Raw genomic sequence first — 17,386 nt, 5'->3', positions numbered from 1 at the left:
AGAACATATTTAAGCAAAGTTGATAAATCATGTCAGTGATCCTTTAAGGCAGTCCATAATGCATTCAGCCATTTAGACAAATGTGTATTGCTGTTAAATATGTTCTTTGTAACGTAATGAAACCACAGCAGTGACTTTGTAGATGGAATAAATCCTAAGTGTAGCATTTGTTCTGGAAGTGTCAGTGTTTACTCTTCATAGATAGATGACAAAACATGGATCTGAGCAAAACAAATCTGCAGGTCCAAGAGCGTACAATTAAATAGAAAGGAGACCTACAGGATTGTTCAGTATTTTGTGTTACTTGGCACACAGAGCGAATGGCCATTATTTGACCTGTTATTCAGATGCCTTATTTTAGATCTAAACGGAGTAAAGGGATGAAGAAAAGTGGAGAGGCACTAGGATGAGAGCGGGGTGAGTAAAAAGCAGGGTAGCAGTTCATTGCTGCAGAGGGATTGTTGAGGGAAGGAGTGGAGGAATGGGGAAGACACGTGATGTAATGAACTGGTGACTGTTTTCCCCCATCCCTTCTTGTTCTTTTATGATTCAGTGTTTTCTTAGTTTGTTTTCTGTAGATTAGTCCAATTATGTGAACACAAACACACCTGTCCCACTAGGGGTTTAAACACACAGATGGTCTATCAAAGGGGAGTGGATGGATTCAAGCAATGATGGAAAACCAAAGAAAAAGGCGTGTGTGTGCGTGAGTGTGTGCGTGTGTGTGTGTGTGTGTGTTTGGGAGACATGGTAATTCACCACACAACACCCAGCAGTGGGCAAACAGAATGGAGCCTTGTTGTGGTGCCTTCCTATCACACAATGTGCTGCTAGGAGCCCCACAACATATTGCACGCTATGTGGATGTGTTTATGTTGTGTTGCGTTAATGTCAGTGTAACTGAAAGACTGTAATCTTGCCAGGAAGACATTGACTCATTTACGACAGCTGAATAAAACAATAATACAAATAGATTCAAGAACCCCTATACCAGGAGTCGGAAACCTTTTTTGGCTAAGGGAGCCATGAAAGCCACATATTTTAAAATGTATTTTCATGAGAGCCATGTAATATTTTAATATAAGTGTCTGGATTTATTATTTTTAATAACATTGTTATACTGAAGCTAGCCATTAATAAAATATTTCTTACCATTAATGCGACTTCTGGTGCTGCATGGTTTTTCACCGTACTCCTTGCCGTCTTCTTTGTCAAAAAGGCTCTGTAGAATTAGCTAGCTGACTATTTGATCCAAGGAGGGAAGTTTACTTCTTGACCCCTCAATGACCCTGCTAGGCTACCACATTATTCAGTAATAATCGAGTTTTGATGTCTGACCCGTTGATGACATCAATGGGCGACGGCGCTAACTTACGGTTCCTGTTTTGTCATTCCCCGTTTATTGCTGTTAATTGATTCCTGTCCCGGCCGTTATAAGTGAATTTGCGCAAAGTAGGATTCAGTATTATTAAACGGAATACTTTCATAGTTAGAGTATAGAAAACCTATTTATGACTATCGAAATGCAGTTTTTAACATTAGAGCTCTGTAGACACGAAATAACACCCCAATAGTTACCTTTACACTCCTATTATTCTTTGTTTACACCACATTGCGCACCACATTCCTATGACAATTTAGTGTGGCCAGTTAAGCTAACATGGATGTTTTTGGAATGTGAGAGGTTATAATGGGTTAAGGCTACGGGATCACGGCAGGTATGCACATAAGAGACAGCCGCCGCTAGCATAGCAACTAGTTAGCCCATCCAATTTACTTTTTCTGAACTTAAAGTGCTTCAAACAGAGTGGGGAAGAAGGACAAAGTAAGAAGCCAAAAACTTACCACTTCTACACGGAATGAGAGGACAACCCTTTTTTCACTCGATTATGTCAGACATGACATGGCTGACTGCATGCAAGGTAATGTAATCTAACGTCATGTCTCATCACTGCGACATCACTGATGCCTAGTGACCAGAATACTAACTTGTCTCAAATTGTGCTGTAGCAAGGGATGTATTAACATGCTAATAGGATGCTAACAAGGACGTTTGGTGATTAAAAATTTGCGTAAATAATGAGCTATATACAGTATGTATCTATATAGTACATGCAGTATATACATTCACACAATATATTACTTCACATTGTTTTCAAGTACATTTTTAAGGTTTGTCGGCCTTTATTTTGTAGTGGCGGGCCGCCACGATGAAATACATGTAACGGAAACCCTGCTGTACATGTCCGTAATGCATGCATATACACAATAGCAGTTTCAGAGAAGCGACCAACAATTCGGAGTCATTGTGTGGTTATTAGGGGTGCCAAAAAATTTTGCATTCACGTCTGATCTTAAATTGTCAAAATGATTTAAGAACACGTTTTTCAATCCCTATTTGCACTTTCTACATGTGAGGTAATGGCTTCCGTAGTGTTTTCTTCCAGCAAGAGGGTGGATACGGAGTGCTGCTAATCTAGCTAGCTAGCGAGCTAGCTTTAGACGTTGGTAATGTTTCAGCATGAGGGAGAAAGAAAGACAGTCGACCACGTGTTTGGGTGCACTTCGGATTTTCTGGGTAAGAAGGAGCTTGACACATACGTGTGCAAAATCTGCAAAATGAAACTCGAGTACTTCGGGTCTGACACTACTGTTGCAGCAGAGAGACTTTTCTCTACTGCAGAGGATATACTGTAGCGACTACGCAGAGGAGCGATATAACTCCACTGACCATGTTGACCAACTGCTCTTTCTGCAATAAAAGCTACACATGGCTGTAGTGTAGTGACTGTAGTGTTTACAGAGAGATTACTGTTTACTCTTTGTAGCGTCATAAAATTGAGATGTACTCATGTATATTTGAATCTGCTGATAAGCGGGTATTTTATTTATAGTATATTTTCATACTACATAAATTTGAGATCTTCTCAAACACAGTATTTGTTTTTGAAGCCTCTGATAATAATAATAATAATGCATTTTATTTGTAAGTACTTTTCAAGGAACCCAAGGGTACTGTACATACAGATAAAAGCAACTCACACATGAAATAGAGAAAACAATAAGAATAAGATCAAATAAAAAATGTCATGGTATATTATAGAGAGTAGCATGTCCTGAATAAGTGGGTTTTAAGTGTGGATTTGAAAAGAGGAAGACAGTCTTTGTTACGGATGTCCGGTGGGAGAGAGTTCCAAATTTGGGAGCAGAGCAATTGAAGGCTCTGCAATCCATGGTGCTGAGGTGAGCAGGTGGGACGGTGAGGGGAATGGAGGAGGAAGAGGATCTGAGGGAGCGGGAGGAGGTGGCAGTGTTGAGGAGATCAAAGAGGTAAGGGGTGACGAGCTTGTGGATGGCCTTGAATGTATTCAGAAGAATTCAGAATTCAGTTTGAGAGGTGACAGGGAGCCAGTGGTGGTGCTGCAGGATGGGGGTGACGATGCGGGCGGCTGAATTCTGGACCAGTTGAAGCTTATGGAGGGATTTGTGAGGGAGGTTCACAAGGAGAAAGTTGCAATAATCACTAAGGGAGGTAACCAGGCTGTGAACAAGAATAGAGGTAGTATGGGGCTGAGGTTGGGGAGTAGGCGATTGATTTTTGCGTAGATGGAAATATGCAGACCGGGTAATGTTATGTATGTGGGATCCGAATGCTAGTTAGAAGTTATCAAGGATGAAAGCCAGACTCTTAACCTGAGGGGATGGGCAGGTAGTGTTGTTGTCAATCGATGTTGAGAGAGAAACTGTCAACTTTGGTTATTGTGGATTTTTATTGTTGTGCAACCAGTAGGATTTCTGTTTTTTCACAGTGAGTTTGAGTAAATTTGAGGTGAGCCAGGATTTTGATTTTAGCTAAGCAGGTGGTGAGGGGGCTGGGGGGAGGATTGAATTTGCTTTGAGAGAGCTAGAGCTGGGTGTCATCTGCAAAGCAATGGAAATGGATCTATGAAAGATATTGCTGAGAGGGAGAAGGTAGATGACGAAAAGGAGGGGTCCCTGGACCGAGCCTTGAGGCACACCTGAAGTAACAGGGGAGGACAGTGATCTGTGGGACTTGAGCTGAATGAAAAGAGTGTGGCTTGAGAGATAAGAAGGAAATCAGCTGAGGGGTGTGTGGCTGATGTCAATGGAGGACAGTCTGCTGAGGACGAAGTTGTGAGAGATTGTGTCGAAGGGCGCACTCAGATCAAGGAGGCTGAGGGTGGTAAGTAGACCAGAATCTGCTGCCATGAGGAGGTTGTTGCTGAACTTAAGGACGGCGGTTTCAGTACTGTTTTGAGGACATTACCCAGACTGGGATTGTTCATACAGGGTTATTATGCCTTAAATAAGGGTGGAGAGGCAACCGTTTTTTTCAGTATTTTTGAAGTGAACAGGATGTTTGAAATATGGTGGAGGTTTTTGTAGTTGTTGGGGTCTAAACCAGTTTTTTTTAGTAAGATAAGTGGGTACTCATGTATACTTATGTGAGCAGAAGCTGAATAAGTATTTTTACGTATTGATAAATGAGAATTCACATTTTGTTTTGATGTAAAAAAAAATCTTTTTTTTTAGGTTAGTGGTAGAGTACTCAAATGTTAAACAGAAACTTTATTTGACTGCTTTACTTTTAAAGGAAAGCTGGGGATGCTCCGATCAGTGTTTTATGCCGCCGATACTGTTCATCCAGGACTGGAATGAGCCGATACAGATTAATTGCAGTATAAATATAAACTTATTTGACTTACTTTTTCCAGCGAACATATCACTGGTGAAACTTACAGAGGATGAGGCGCCTTCTCTAAGGAGACTTTGAATGTGAGAGTACATTGGTGGAGCTCTAGCAGGAATTCCGGGTGAGTGAGAGAGCACTCGGCGAACCCGGTGTCTTCCACCACTGAGATAGGCTGGTGATATCGTCTGATAAATTAATTTTTTACGGGTTATTACCGTAGCCTTCTTACTGCGACGCACATACAGGCAAGTGCGTTAGCTGACATTTGACCGATGATCACATTGTGAGCCTTGAAAACTCACCATACTCCATCAAGTGTTTGTTCTTCCAATGCCGTATAAAATTAAAGCTTTTTAACGCGTTAACCCACACAGTTCCACACAGCAGACATGATATTTTTTTTGGAATGCCTGTGCACTGTGAAGGAAAGTGGGAGGACACTGCTCAAGACGTTAGGGCAAGACACTACACTGCACGCATGGATTGCTGCGGCCTGTAATAGTGCTAGCTAGCCACAGGTGATCGACTTTTGTAACCGGCGTTGAAAGGCATTCATCGTCATATGCCTATCACGAGCATATACCAATCACATCAAATCAGCCGATCATCATCCACAATCCTTGTGAATGACCATATGTCTTTCTCTTCTGTGCGTTCTAATGATATAAAGACAGCTAAAAAGACGCAGCTAAGAATGCATGTCATGAGAAACACATATCCGCCAATAAAGCCTTCTGAACAAAACTATCAAAAGTGCCAACAACGCTCCATTTACACCATTGGACATAGTTGCAGACTGAGATAAAGAAATCCCACCTGGCATTAACATCTTGGCCACATGCTTTATGTAGTTGGCAGTAGTACATGTGTAGATCAGAGGTGTCCAAATGCAGCCCGCCATCTATTTTTAACTGGCTTGTATCAAAGTCTAAAAATATAATGGATTATGGCCCATATATAACTGCTTAACTGTTTTATGCTTCTTAGTTTAAACACTAGGTGGACCTACTGTTTTGAGCAAGGTAATGTCTCGTCAAGAAAGTGATCACAGAATAAAAATGATTAGAGTAAACGGAAATAGCGGAACCAAAGAGGAGGCAAGTTTGCAAGAGAGTGCTATGCATAGGACCCTATGATTTCCATGTTAATGGAATCTACTGTTAAACGTGAAATCTTGTGGAAATTGACATAATATGAATGAAATGCTGTCAAGAAAAAGAACGTTGGGAAATATTTCCCCTGCGGACTGCTTATTCATGGTGGTATTTCCTGACAAGCACTAACCGGTGGAAAGTCATCTCAAAGTCAGCGAGCAGGAGTGAAACTTGCCCGGGTTAGCCGTGCATGCTAGTGCGACTCAGACTGTATGAGTGTGTGAACAACATGTTGTGTTTTATCGTTTGTTAATAAAGTGATTGAAATTCCATGGCAACTACATCTCGTTAACTACAAATACGGACATTACCGTTTGTTGAGGCCTTTGTAGCGATGTGTGCAGAGGCTGACATCCCATTAAAGAAGCTAGCCAAGCTACATCCGTTTCTGTTTCTGTTTCTGTCCGTCTCATTTATTCACTGACACAAAGAGCACACACTCTGTGGTGGTAAAATAAGTGTAAAAGGACCCTATTTTTGTAGAGATGCTTCTTTGAGGCTGAATCAGTGGCCGAAATTACTCCCCTTCCACCCGGGCGATGGCTCAAGCGTGGTGTGCCGAGTCCAGGCACAGCAACATCACCGCAACATCAATAGCCTGAACAGAAGCAAATTAGCTGAGCTAACGTTTTGCGCCCTAGTTGCTGCCGTAGTGGGAGTACAAATAACAGTGTCACTGGCATCGGGGAACACCGACAAGTTGCATGCTTTGAGGAACGAAAACAACACTTTTCCACTTTTTTATGTAAAATGCTAATCATTTAATAACCTGTACTTTAATGAGCAGTCTGTGCGTGGGTGCTAAACAGTTACAAACCAATGCAGTTTTTAGGAGAACACGTTTCTTCATTCTTCATTTAGACCAGGGGTGTCCAAAGTGGGGCCTGGGGGCCATTGGTGACCTGTAGCTTGATTTTTTATTGGGCTGGTAGATGGGAGAAAAAACAGGCAAAAATGGGGGGAAAATAGAGCTAAAGACACTATTGAAAGACAAATAGTTTTTTCTTTAATTATACTATACAGTATGTGTTGCTGAAATATATATATATATATATATATATATATATATATATATATGTATGAACAATATCATATACAAATATCAAAGTGGCCCCCCGCATCCTTTGACTTTTCAGGATGCGGCCCTTGGTGGAAAAGTTTTGGTCTATACTAAAGAATACATCTGGTCATACTTAAAATTCAAAATGTATTTGGACACTTAATGGATATAATATTAATTTGACTTTTCTAATATGTTAGTCCCAAAACTCTTGGTACATAATTGGTTGTAACATGGTTTGGATGCATGAAAAACCTTTTGGAAGGGAAGTGGGTCAGATCTATCAGCTGAAGAAAATAATCTTGAATGTGCATATTGCTCTAGCTTCCAGGCTTGCAGTTTTTTTTTTTTTCCCACCAAAATCCTAATTAACCATCGTAATCCAAGCTATGCATGCCAGAAACTTAGTTGCCACATCTTAATGCAAACTTAATTAAACTTTTCATTCCTCCAAGCAATTTCTACTGCTGAACGTGTTCCATCAGGCACCAGCGATGCCAGACCCAATGATGGTTTTATCACAGAACCTCAGAGCCAGATGACTGTGTCATGGCCTCTAGTCCACCAATATTATTATTTCGAAGAAAGAATGAAGCTTCCTGTCAGTCTCTGAGGATTTGAAATCTGCAAATGTATTTTCAATGTGTGAATTACTTTGGAGCAAACTCTATAATAGCGTGAAGTTGTTTTGTCCAAGTGTGACGTCATGCAGATCCAGTTAAGACAATTTACTTTCGTGCTGCTCTGTAATTTAGGAGCGAGCTTGCTATTAATAGCATCACCTGACTCACCACAACTGCCTTCACTCAATAAAGAAGAGTGTCTACCTGACTTATTCATCTTTTAATATGTCCTCTTTCAACTCTACCTCCCCTTTCTTCGAGTGTATTTTTTCTCCACCTTGTTCTTCCCCTTTTTCCCCTTTTTCCCCATTGCTCTCACCATTATGACACTTGTCTCTCCCTCCCTTCATCTTCACCACTTCTTTCCTCTCTGCCTTCAGTTATGTTTCATGGTGCTTCATAAGCCATCCCCTTCCTCTTCCAAGTTCTGCTTTTTCTGTATTCCTTTTTACCTAATTCCCTCTAGGTTTGGGTTTGCCTTACCCTCCCCTTTTCCAGTCAAAGAGAGTCAGCTGAATGAGACAGGAGTGCAGCACTGCCTGCAAAGTAGTTGCACACAACACACTATCAAAGCTTTGTGTGTATGTGTGTTCATTATTTCAGGGGCCACTATTTTCTCACAAGCCTTTACTTATCGTAACCAGAAATTCGACCCTGCTTTCACTTTTTGGGTCACCCACTTACACATACATGCACACACACACACACACACGCAGACACACGCACATACACGTTCCAAAAGGTCTAAACTTTATATATTAGACATGGATGTCGCTTCACTCTTCTGATAAATAGGGTAACATGTGACGTGTCTGAAAATCTCTTGACAGCATTCTAATTTACAGTCAGGGAAATCATTATTTGATCCCCTGCTGATTTTTAGCAGTCCATAATTTGTATTCTTGATTTTAACAAACGAAACAGAATGTCAACGCAAATAAATAGTACTAGATGGAGAAACCCTTGACAAGCCATGACAGTAAAGGGTGGTACAGTTCTCTGAGGGGCTCCTACGGGCCCATCTATGTGCAAAAAAAACGCCAGAAACGCATGGAGGGCTGATTTTTGAGCCGTAGACCGGTCACAGAGGTTCTTTGTCATGTCAAACAAACTCTATGGGCACTTACGTTTTTTCAGGTTGCAAGACAAACTTACGCACTTTCTGCGTCGTCCGTACGCCCAATGTGCGTCTTTCGTACGCTTTGCTGGTGTCAGGTTTGCTCAAAAATTTTTGTACATCGCACTTGCGGACTCCCATGTGTGTCGTGCGCCACGCGTGCACCCCACATACCTAATTGGTGCGGCCAACGCACGTTCAGATATTTCATTCAGATTCCTTCAGATTTTTTGTTAAAATACGATCTTTTTCTGTAGTCATTCCCATTGCCAAATATGTTTGTGTGAAATGTGAATGCAACATGTCCGGGAAATGACATTCATGCGCACAAACACGCAGTGCCATTTGTTTACCGAAGGCGGCAATTTATGGTCTCACCCCTGGTGCATTTGTGGCAATTTCAAGGATTAATAACAGGATGAACATTTTCTCAACCAAATTATCTCGCATAGGAATAATTTTTGGATGACAAGAACTTTTGTCTACGTATGTGAGTACCTTTCCCAACTGTTTCACGACATAATACGCCTTTCGATGACGTATACGTTGGATATACGCGACTCGAACGTTTAGACTGAAATATCAGATTTATATCTACATAGGAATGAGGAAAAAAATTGAATTTTCTACTGTTCATACTGACATGAAAAAATCATATGCAGGTCACATATGAGGAAAACAAATCAGAATTGACCTATGGTGTGAACGTAGCACAAGTATTTATTCTCTAAGGTAGAGGCAGAAATGGTGAAGTCAAGGTTCGAATGACATCTGCTAGCTCTCACAGCTACCGAGCAAACGCCTGATTGCGTAACTTATTTTTACAATTGTATGACGGTTAATGATGCTAAAAAAAAAGGGAACTTATCTCATTTGTAGAATTAAATGAAAGCAAGTGAAGAGTGTTTTATTGTTTGAACTTATTAATATCCATAGATGAATAATACTACATATACATACTATATGCTGTAGTTAAGAATGTTAAAATGTTTTTTAAAGCATTGATGGTCCCCTTTTATGGTGGCACAGTTTGATTCTGGAGAAGGTATCTGTTTCTATGATAAAAAAAAAAAAAAAATTCAAATAAGAAGAATTTACACTTCTACTGGTGTCCCAGACTTTCATATTTTTGTTATATTTTTGAATTAATAGGAAAAAAATTGAGCTACAGTGGAACCTTGGTTAGCGTCATAAATCTGTTCCAGAAAGTCCGGCTCTAACCAAAATGTACTCAAACAGAATACATTTTTCCTATAAACAACGTAAATCCATTTAATCCCTTCCAGTCTAAAATTTTAACACAAAACACGTTTTTATAGTTTTACATGCAGAAAACAATTTGAAATGCATATATATGACGAATGAAAGGGATAAATAAACATTTATGGTTACTTTTACCTACATTGAAGACTTGATTGTTGCCAAAGACACGATGTGACAGCGAGATCAAGACAGATGCCACCTTCCTATTCTGCGATGAGTTATTTCTTGAATTCAGTAGTGTTACGTACTTTAATACCCTAAAATGGAGCCAAAGAAAGTTGCAAGTGCCAGCATTTTGATAAAGAAGCACTATGGAATTCAAGAAATAACTGCACAAACACGAATGATCTCGCTGCTAGATGTCTTTGGGAACAGTCACGTCTTCAATGAAGGTAGACGTACCTTAAGTGTCCGTTTGTACTCACACAATGTCGAGTTGTACTCACACACTATATTAATAACACGACAAGACATGCACCATATTGTATGCTAAACGGAGAATGTACTAGTAAAATTTGGCGTAAATGTTCGACCTTAACTGAAAAACGTACTAGGACGTATGCTAACGTAGTTCCACTGTACATGGTTGAAAATGCACGTTAAGCATGTACTGCACATTTTTGGTTGGAAAACTCACGTCTGTGTCTCTTCACCTCAACAGTCAGGTTCCAGTACCGTGCCTCAGCCATCAAATCCCTCCACCTCCTCCTCCTCCTCCTCCTCCTCCTCCACCTGTACCACCACAAAGGCAGAGGAGAAGAAGCTGTTATCTAAAGATTCCATCCTGTCTCTGTATGCCAGCAGCTCCGTGGGCAGTCAGCCACAGAGCCAGCAACAGCCTGCTACTGGGCAAGGTAACATGAAAAGCATACTGTATCCACACACACGCACACACACACACACACACACACACACACACACACAATCAGCTGAGTTGAAGCATGCCATTCATTGCCAAAGACTATATTCCCCCAAATCGTAATTGTACTAGATGTCGTACCACAAAAGCACGTGTGCATCATCCAATGCTTCCTCAAACAGACTGTGTTTTATTCTGGGGAGTTATGCACCTTAAAGTTTGGGTAATTTATCTCATTACACACAACTATGGAGCGTTCAGGGACCGCCGAACATAGTGTGAAATCTCAGAGCTAGATGAAAAACATTACCAGTGAAACATAAAATTGTGGGCTTTCTAAAATGTGTGCTGTACATTTTACCTGTATTGCAGTCGTACTACGTTTATTGAGGATAATTGGTTCCAGACCCAACCTCAGTAAAAGAATTTCCGCTATATGGAATTCAGTGTTAATAAATGAAATATTTTCATAGTTTATGTAAACACTGTTTTTAAAATTATGCCCTGTAGACATGAAATAACTTGCCTATCATCACTCCATTATACATTTTTTTACAACACTTTGTGCAACTCTAATGCCGCAGGGACTCGAGATGGCTGCTAGGTAGCAAGCTAGCGAGCTAACCAGCATTTATTTCTTCTCAACTTAATAAGCCAAAAACTTACCACTTCCACATAGAATGTGAGAACTTTTTTTCACTCCATTATGTCAGACATGCCATGGCTGATTTCATGCAGTGTTAAGGTAATGTCATGTAAGGTATCGATGTTTTGTGTCACTACTGCCGCCTAGTGACCATAATACTACACATCACTTGTATTTCAATATGCTTTGACTAATAATAGGCCGTAGTCTACCATGAAAGAGCGATCATTAATTAAATAATTAATTTCTGAAAAAAATTGATTGACTGTATTGAGTTTTTATACATTATTACCGACTTAATGTGAATGGTATGTGAAAGGGCCAATTTTCGGGCAAAAAAAAAAAAGAAATAAAAAGATAATTTTTTGGACCAAAAATCTGCAAATGTGTGGAGCTGTGCATTGGTCCCACAGTATTATTGTATGTTAATATAAATATTGAAAGTGTTATTTCATAATATGATACCAATGCCTTTGAACAAATACAGCACACCTCCCCCAATAAAAGTCTTACTCCAAATAGATGCCTCTGCATTTGAGGAAATATGTCCAGTAATATGGCATTAGGATTCCTTCCCCCATTTGTTGTGCACCTACTGTATCTTACAATGCTTTCTGTAACAATACATGCAGGAAAGCGGAGGGAGACGGGAGGGGCTTAGAAACCAAGGTAATAAATACTGCACAATGTGCCAAAGATGTTATATACAGAATCCACCTATTCATTCCTTTTTTTTTCAAATAAATCCACATATTCCTTCTCCATATTGGTGTGAGGAAGACAACCATTGTGTGAAAACAATCTTACAGCGAAGGCGTGAGTGGGTTGCCCATTAGCGAATAAAGCATAGAAACTGCATTTTCTCTCTCACAAATGAAACAAATCATGCAAAATTCTATAACAAAATATTCATAGTGGCCATTTGTTGTGTGGTACGGGTATACTCATACAGTATATACATTTATGTTGAGCTATTGCAAACATCTAGAGAGCCAAGATTGAACTTATAAAAAGCTTGTTGTTATTGCAGGAGCTGTCCTTGTGACATCTGACCACATTGTGTGGTGATGTACAAAACAGCATGATCAGCCTAAGAAATGGATAGGTGCTGTTGAACATACTGTCTCATGTTCAGGTGAAACAGTCCTTAAAAAACAACATTTAAAATGAAAGCCATGCAGCATGCTTGCCATCCCTGATAGTAAACAATAGCAGCTTTTGTTTTCAATTGTGTTCTGTTCAGCTGTGAAAAGAAACTCTGGTACGGTATAGTGGCTGCAAGCACTCAGTCTGTCCCACTATGCAATGCTGCATTTGATTGTCTGTAAAATCTTTATTTGTCCACGTGCCACGACATAGAAGTCCTTAACATAATGAGTAATGATCTCGATATTGATCACAACAATTGTGATTATCACTCTGGTTGAAATCATTGCAACTTAAGGGACTGTCTTGCCACCTGCCACAAAATCGGGAACAGAGCAAAAACTAAATGTTTATCTAAGATCATCTCTAGCAATAGCCATCACCCAGAGTTTTATTTAGCACCATCAATTCTGTTATTAACCAATCACTTTTTTATTTTTAATGACACACATGAAATACATTTCAATACATTTCAACAGTTCTTCATGGGTAAGGTCTTATTTCTCAGGCAATGCATCCCAAAGGTCTCGGCTACTTGTCTGCTAGGTTCTCCTGTACAGAACACTTTTGAGAACTTAGAGACAATTTCCATTTCTCATTTTTAATGATCAGTCCAGCAGATAAACCGCACCAACTGCCTTCTACATATTGTCCCTGTGAGGATAATGAAGGAGGTTATGGAAACAATCGGTCCAATCTTATTCTTTTTATTAACAGCTGCTTCTGGCTGGATATTGTCCCTGCTGCCCTTTCGCAAGCTATAGACCGACCGCTCCTCACAAAGCCTAACCTAGACCCATCGATTCTGTCCAATTTCACATCTGCCTTTTCTGCCCAAGGTCATGGGGAAATTTGTCCTCTCACAGTCTCTCAGACTTACTCTATCTGTCCATCCATTACATCGCTGGAAAGTTTCAGTCACAGCACAGAATCTGTGTTATTGAAGGTGCACAACGACTTTCTCATTTTTCTCATTTTCTCATTCTCCATTTTTACATTCCAACATTTCAAATTCCGCTGTTTTTTTTTTTTTGTCCGCTAACTACTCCTACATTTCTCATCTGCTTCAAACCATACCGACATCAAATGTTGAGCTCGCTCAGGACATGGATGCTATCTATCAAGACTTTTCTATTTTTATTCCCACATTTTCCATAATTCAATATTTTCTGTAACATATTTCCCATTGAAAATAAATGGACAATGTCAATGTTGCTCCCTAATGGTGGAAATTCATTTAACATTACATTCTGCTTATGCTGAGCATGATGGCATGGCTCAGGTGGTAGAGTGCTGGCCTCCCAACCTCATGGTTGCGAGTTCGATCCTCAGTCGGTGAATAGATTCCAACACATTTCTAGGAAATTTCAGCATCCACACGCCATTTATGCTGAAATTGTTTCATTTAGTTACTGTTTACTGTTTTTTCCTGGACTGTATCACTGCCTTTTTCACATTCAATTTCAGCTCTGCTGTTATTCCTAGTGGTTTTGTGTTTTGGTCCAACTTAATTTCTGTGAATTACTTCCTGAGGTTTAGCTTTGAATCTTCTTTTCTGTCGGTCCCCTTTTTACTAAGCACTTGTTGTTTTTGCTTTTGATTATCTCTCTCTGTATCTCCTGTTTTAAATTGAAATCAAGCCAAACCAAGCACAAGCAATAAATGTTATATTGGTATTATTTTTTGTTGGCTATCTATTGAAAGTTTGTACATTTTGAAAATGACTGCAATAGTGCAACTGTATAAACGTTGCGTGCATAGGGTGGAAGCATAATGGTAGTTATGCACAGCGACACACACACAGGAGTCATAAAAATACATAGTGAAGGCAAATGAAAGGTCAGTGTGATGAAAAGTAGTTCATTTTCTGAGGTGCCACTGCAGCAGAGAAGTGAAAGCAGACTCACTAATCTCTCCGGACTGTTTATATGTGTGAGCGTGTACACGCACTGTCGATGAGTGTCCATACATGGCGTGTGTTGGAAACCATTGTGACATGTTGAGAGTGAGAGAAGCAGGCTTTGTGCAGCATTTACATGTGCTTATTCATTCCACTGCTGTATGATTACACTGGCGTATGTAGAGGCTTAGAAATAGAAATAGAAATAGGAAGGAAGTGCACTTCAAATGTAAATAGATGCTGATTGAGAACTAAGCCAAAATAAGATGATGTCACTGAACGTTTATTAAATATAGTGTGTCTGCTTGTGTTTTAGGTATGTACATGGGCCAGCCTCAGGTAACACAGCAAAGCTTCAACCCAGCCACCATGATGGGAGGAGGGGCCATGATGTCAGGCGTGACTCTCCCCAATGGCAGCTACATGGGCATGCAGCAGAATGTGATGGCAGCCAATCAAGGGCAGAACATACACAGCATGCAGCAGGGACAGTGGAGCGTGGGCCAGGTAATACACAAGACAATTACATGCATAGTGTACATTTACGTCCCTCTCTCAGTGGAGAGGAATTTGAATCTTAGCGTGTTTTAATAATAGTCGCATGGAGGTAACTGGAATCTCATACACACAACGCCCATGTGGTAGACTTATTGCCAAAAGGTTCATCTTTATACTAGTTCTCGAAGTTGAAGAGGAGAGATGACCAGCATCATTTAATTTGAATGTGTCGATTAGATTAGGTTATGGAATGTTTTTGAGCAGATGAGTGACACCAAATGTACTGTATGTCTCCTGTGAAGGGTTTGGATGATGTGCACAGAACAAAATCAGGTACAGCAATCCCTTATTTATCGTGGTTAATTGGTTCCAGACCCGACTGTTATAAGTGAATTTCCACAAATACCGATTTCTTATGAATAAATGGAACATTTTTGTATTTAGAACATAGAAAACCTGTTTGCGACCTTCTAAATAGGGGTTTTAACATTATCAGAGCCCTCTAGACATGAAATAACAGTGCTACAGTCACCTTTAGTACCCAATATAATAGAGTCAGGCAGTGTGTGTTGCTATAAATGTGTTTCCCAGGGAAGCTGAGTGAGGGGCGGATAGGAAGTGATGTCAGGGGTTCAGAATTGAGTTTTAACGTGGCGTGGGTTCCGGCCTCCACAGTAACCCGTATTAGGGATTATTGCGCCTGTTGTGATATCATTCAACACTGCAATAAAAGCCTGTTGACACCTTAAAATACTACGTATTATCAAAAAGCCTTTGAATGCATCTTCTGAATGTCTTATACAGTCGTCCCTCAGTACATCGCGAGTCGAACATCGCGCCCTCACCCTGTGGTGGTTTTTCACAAAGTAATTAATTAATAAATGTTTGCTGTTTTGTGGTTAAATACTGCCTATTATTAGTAAAAAAAAAATGCATATTTAAGCAAATTATACTTTCAATTGTAATTTCACTTAGCACGGTCAAGTCTGGATCAAGTTAACTACGCTAAACGAGAGACAACTGTATTTGTGTTTTACTTTATGTAGCCATTTTTATGCTTGAAAAAGCTTCATTTGGACAAAAAAAATGCATAAAATTTGCTTAAATGTGCATCGTTTTGACTAATAATAGGCTGTATTCAGCTATGAAACAGCATGATTTATTAGTTAATATATTTTTCGAAAACCATGATAGAGTGAAGCTGTGAAATTGAAAGTGCAAAGTGGTGAGAGATTGCTACAGTTCACCATGAAACTATCACCATCAATATGCTGCTTTTGCACCGCTTTGATGACATTGTGAGCTTGAAGGTTGTTTTTTTTTTTTCTTGCTACACAACATTAATAAGTCTGAACATTAATAATAGTATGTCTGCCTCAAAATGATAAAATGCTTTTTTTGGTCTATAATCTGAGTGTCCTTCCACACTGATGAAGACTGATAATAGGATAAGTGGTGCACTTTTTAGCTACACCGCACTACACTATACTACTCATTCCTGAAAATATCACAAGATTCAAGAGATTCAAGAGTTTCCTGTCTCGTGTTGTACAGTTACCGTACTGAACCATGGTAGAGGCGGTAAGGACACTTTCCGTAGTGCATCTGTAGAAGCAACTGAGGATTTTGGTTGACATGTCAAATTTCTTTAGTCTCCTCAGGAAATACAGTCTCTTTTGGTACTTCTTGATAATTTGTTGGGTGTTGTGAGACCAGGTGAGTTCCTCTGATGTGTGTGCCAAGGAACTTGAAGGTTTTCACCCTCCTCCACCTCAGTGTCATCAATAAACAGGGGTTTATGCGACTCCTTTTCCCTTGTTCTTGGGTCAATGATCATCTCTTTAGTCTTATCTGTATTGAGAAGGAGATTATCATGACACCAAGTCAGCAGGTCTGCCACCTCTCTTCTGTATGATATTTCAACCCCACCAGTGATCAGGCCGATGACGGTAGTTCTGGGAGGCCACACAAGCAATGTTTATCGTTCACTTTCTTGTTGCCTTTCTTTTGTATGTTTCTGCTTGCAGTTGAATAATCTATACTTTGTGAATATTGTTCAAGAACGGCTGATGTTTGATAACGTTATTGACAGGGGCAGCCTGGCACAGAATGTAAGACGCTTCCTATCAAAGGAATGTAACATACGAGGAGTGATGGAGAATGCTGTGATGGAGCTATACTGTCTGATCCCATAGATGCATGGATGTGTGTGTCTTTCATATTGTCTCTGAGTGCAGTCACTGCCTATGCACTTGGTCTTTGTGTGCGTGTGTGTGTGTGTGTGTGTGTGTGTGTGTGTGTGTGTGTGTAGGCATACACACATATCTACACAAAGCTCTCAGATGACCAGATAAACAAGTAGTGCACACGGAGGCACATTCATAATAGATAAGACATAATGGAAGA

General features: G+C 40.0%; 1 protein-coding gene across 4 annotated transcripts in view; it reads left to right on the top strand.

The window, feature by feature from the left end:
- The window catches only part of LOC129194384 (stromal membrane-associated protein 1-like), a 131,089-nt gene that overhangs the window by 109,910 nt on the left and 3,793 nt on the right, over nt 1-17,386 (top strand). For all 4 annotated transcript variants that reach the window (XM_054799588.1, XM_054799587.1, XM_054799586.1 and 1 more), the window contains 2 exons: nt 10,593-10,785; nt 14,799-14,989. In XM_054799588.1, coding sequence (XP_054655563.1) covers nt 10,593-10,785; nt 14,799-14,989 — 384 coding nt within the window. The remainder of the gene's footprint in view (nt 1-10,592; nt 10,786-14,798; nt 14,990-17,386) is intronic.

Source organism: Dunckerocampus dactyliophorus, chromosome 14, assembly GCF_027744805.1.
Source record: "Dunckerocampus dactyliophorus isolate RoL2022-P2 chromosome 14, RoL_Ddac_1.1, whole genome shotgun sequence".
Classification (NCBI taxonomy): domain Eukaryota; kingdom Metazoa; phylum Chordata; class Actinopteri; order Syngnathiformes; family Syngnathidae; genus Dunckerocampus; species Dunckerocampus dactyliophorus.
This window is presented reverse-complemented; position numbering and strand designations above follow the sequence as displayed.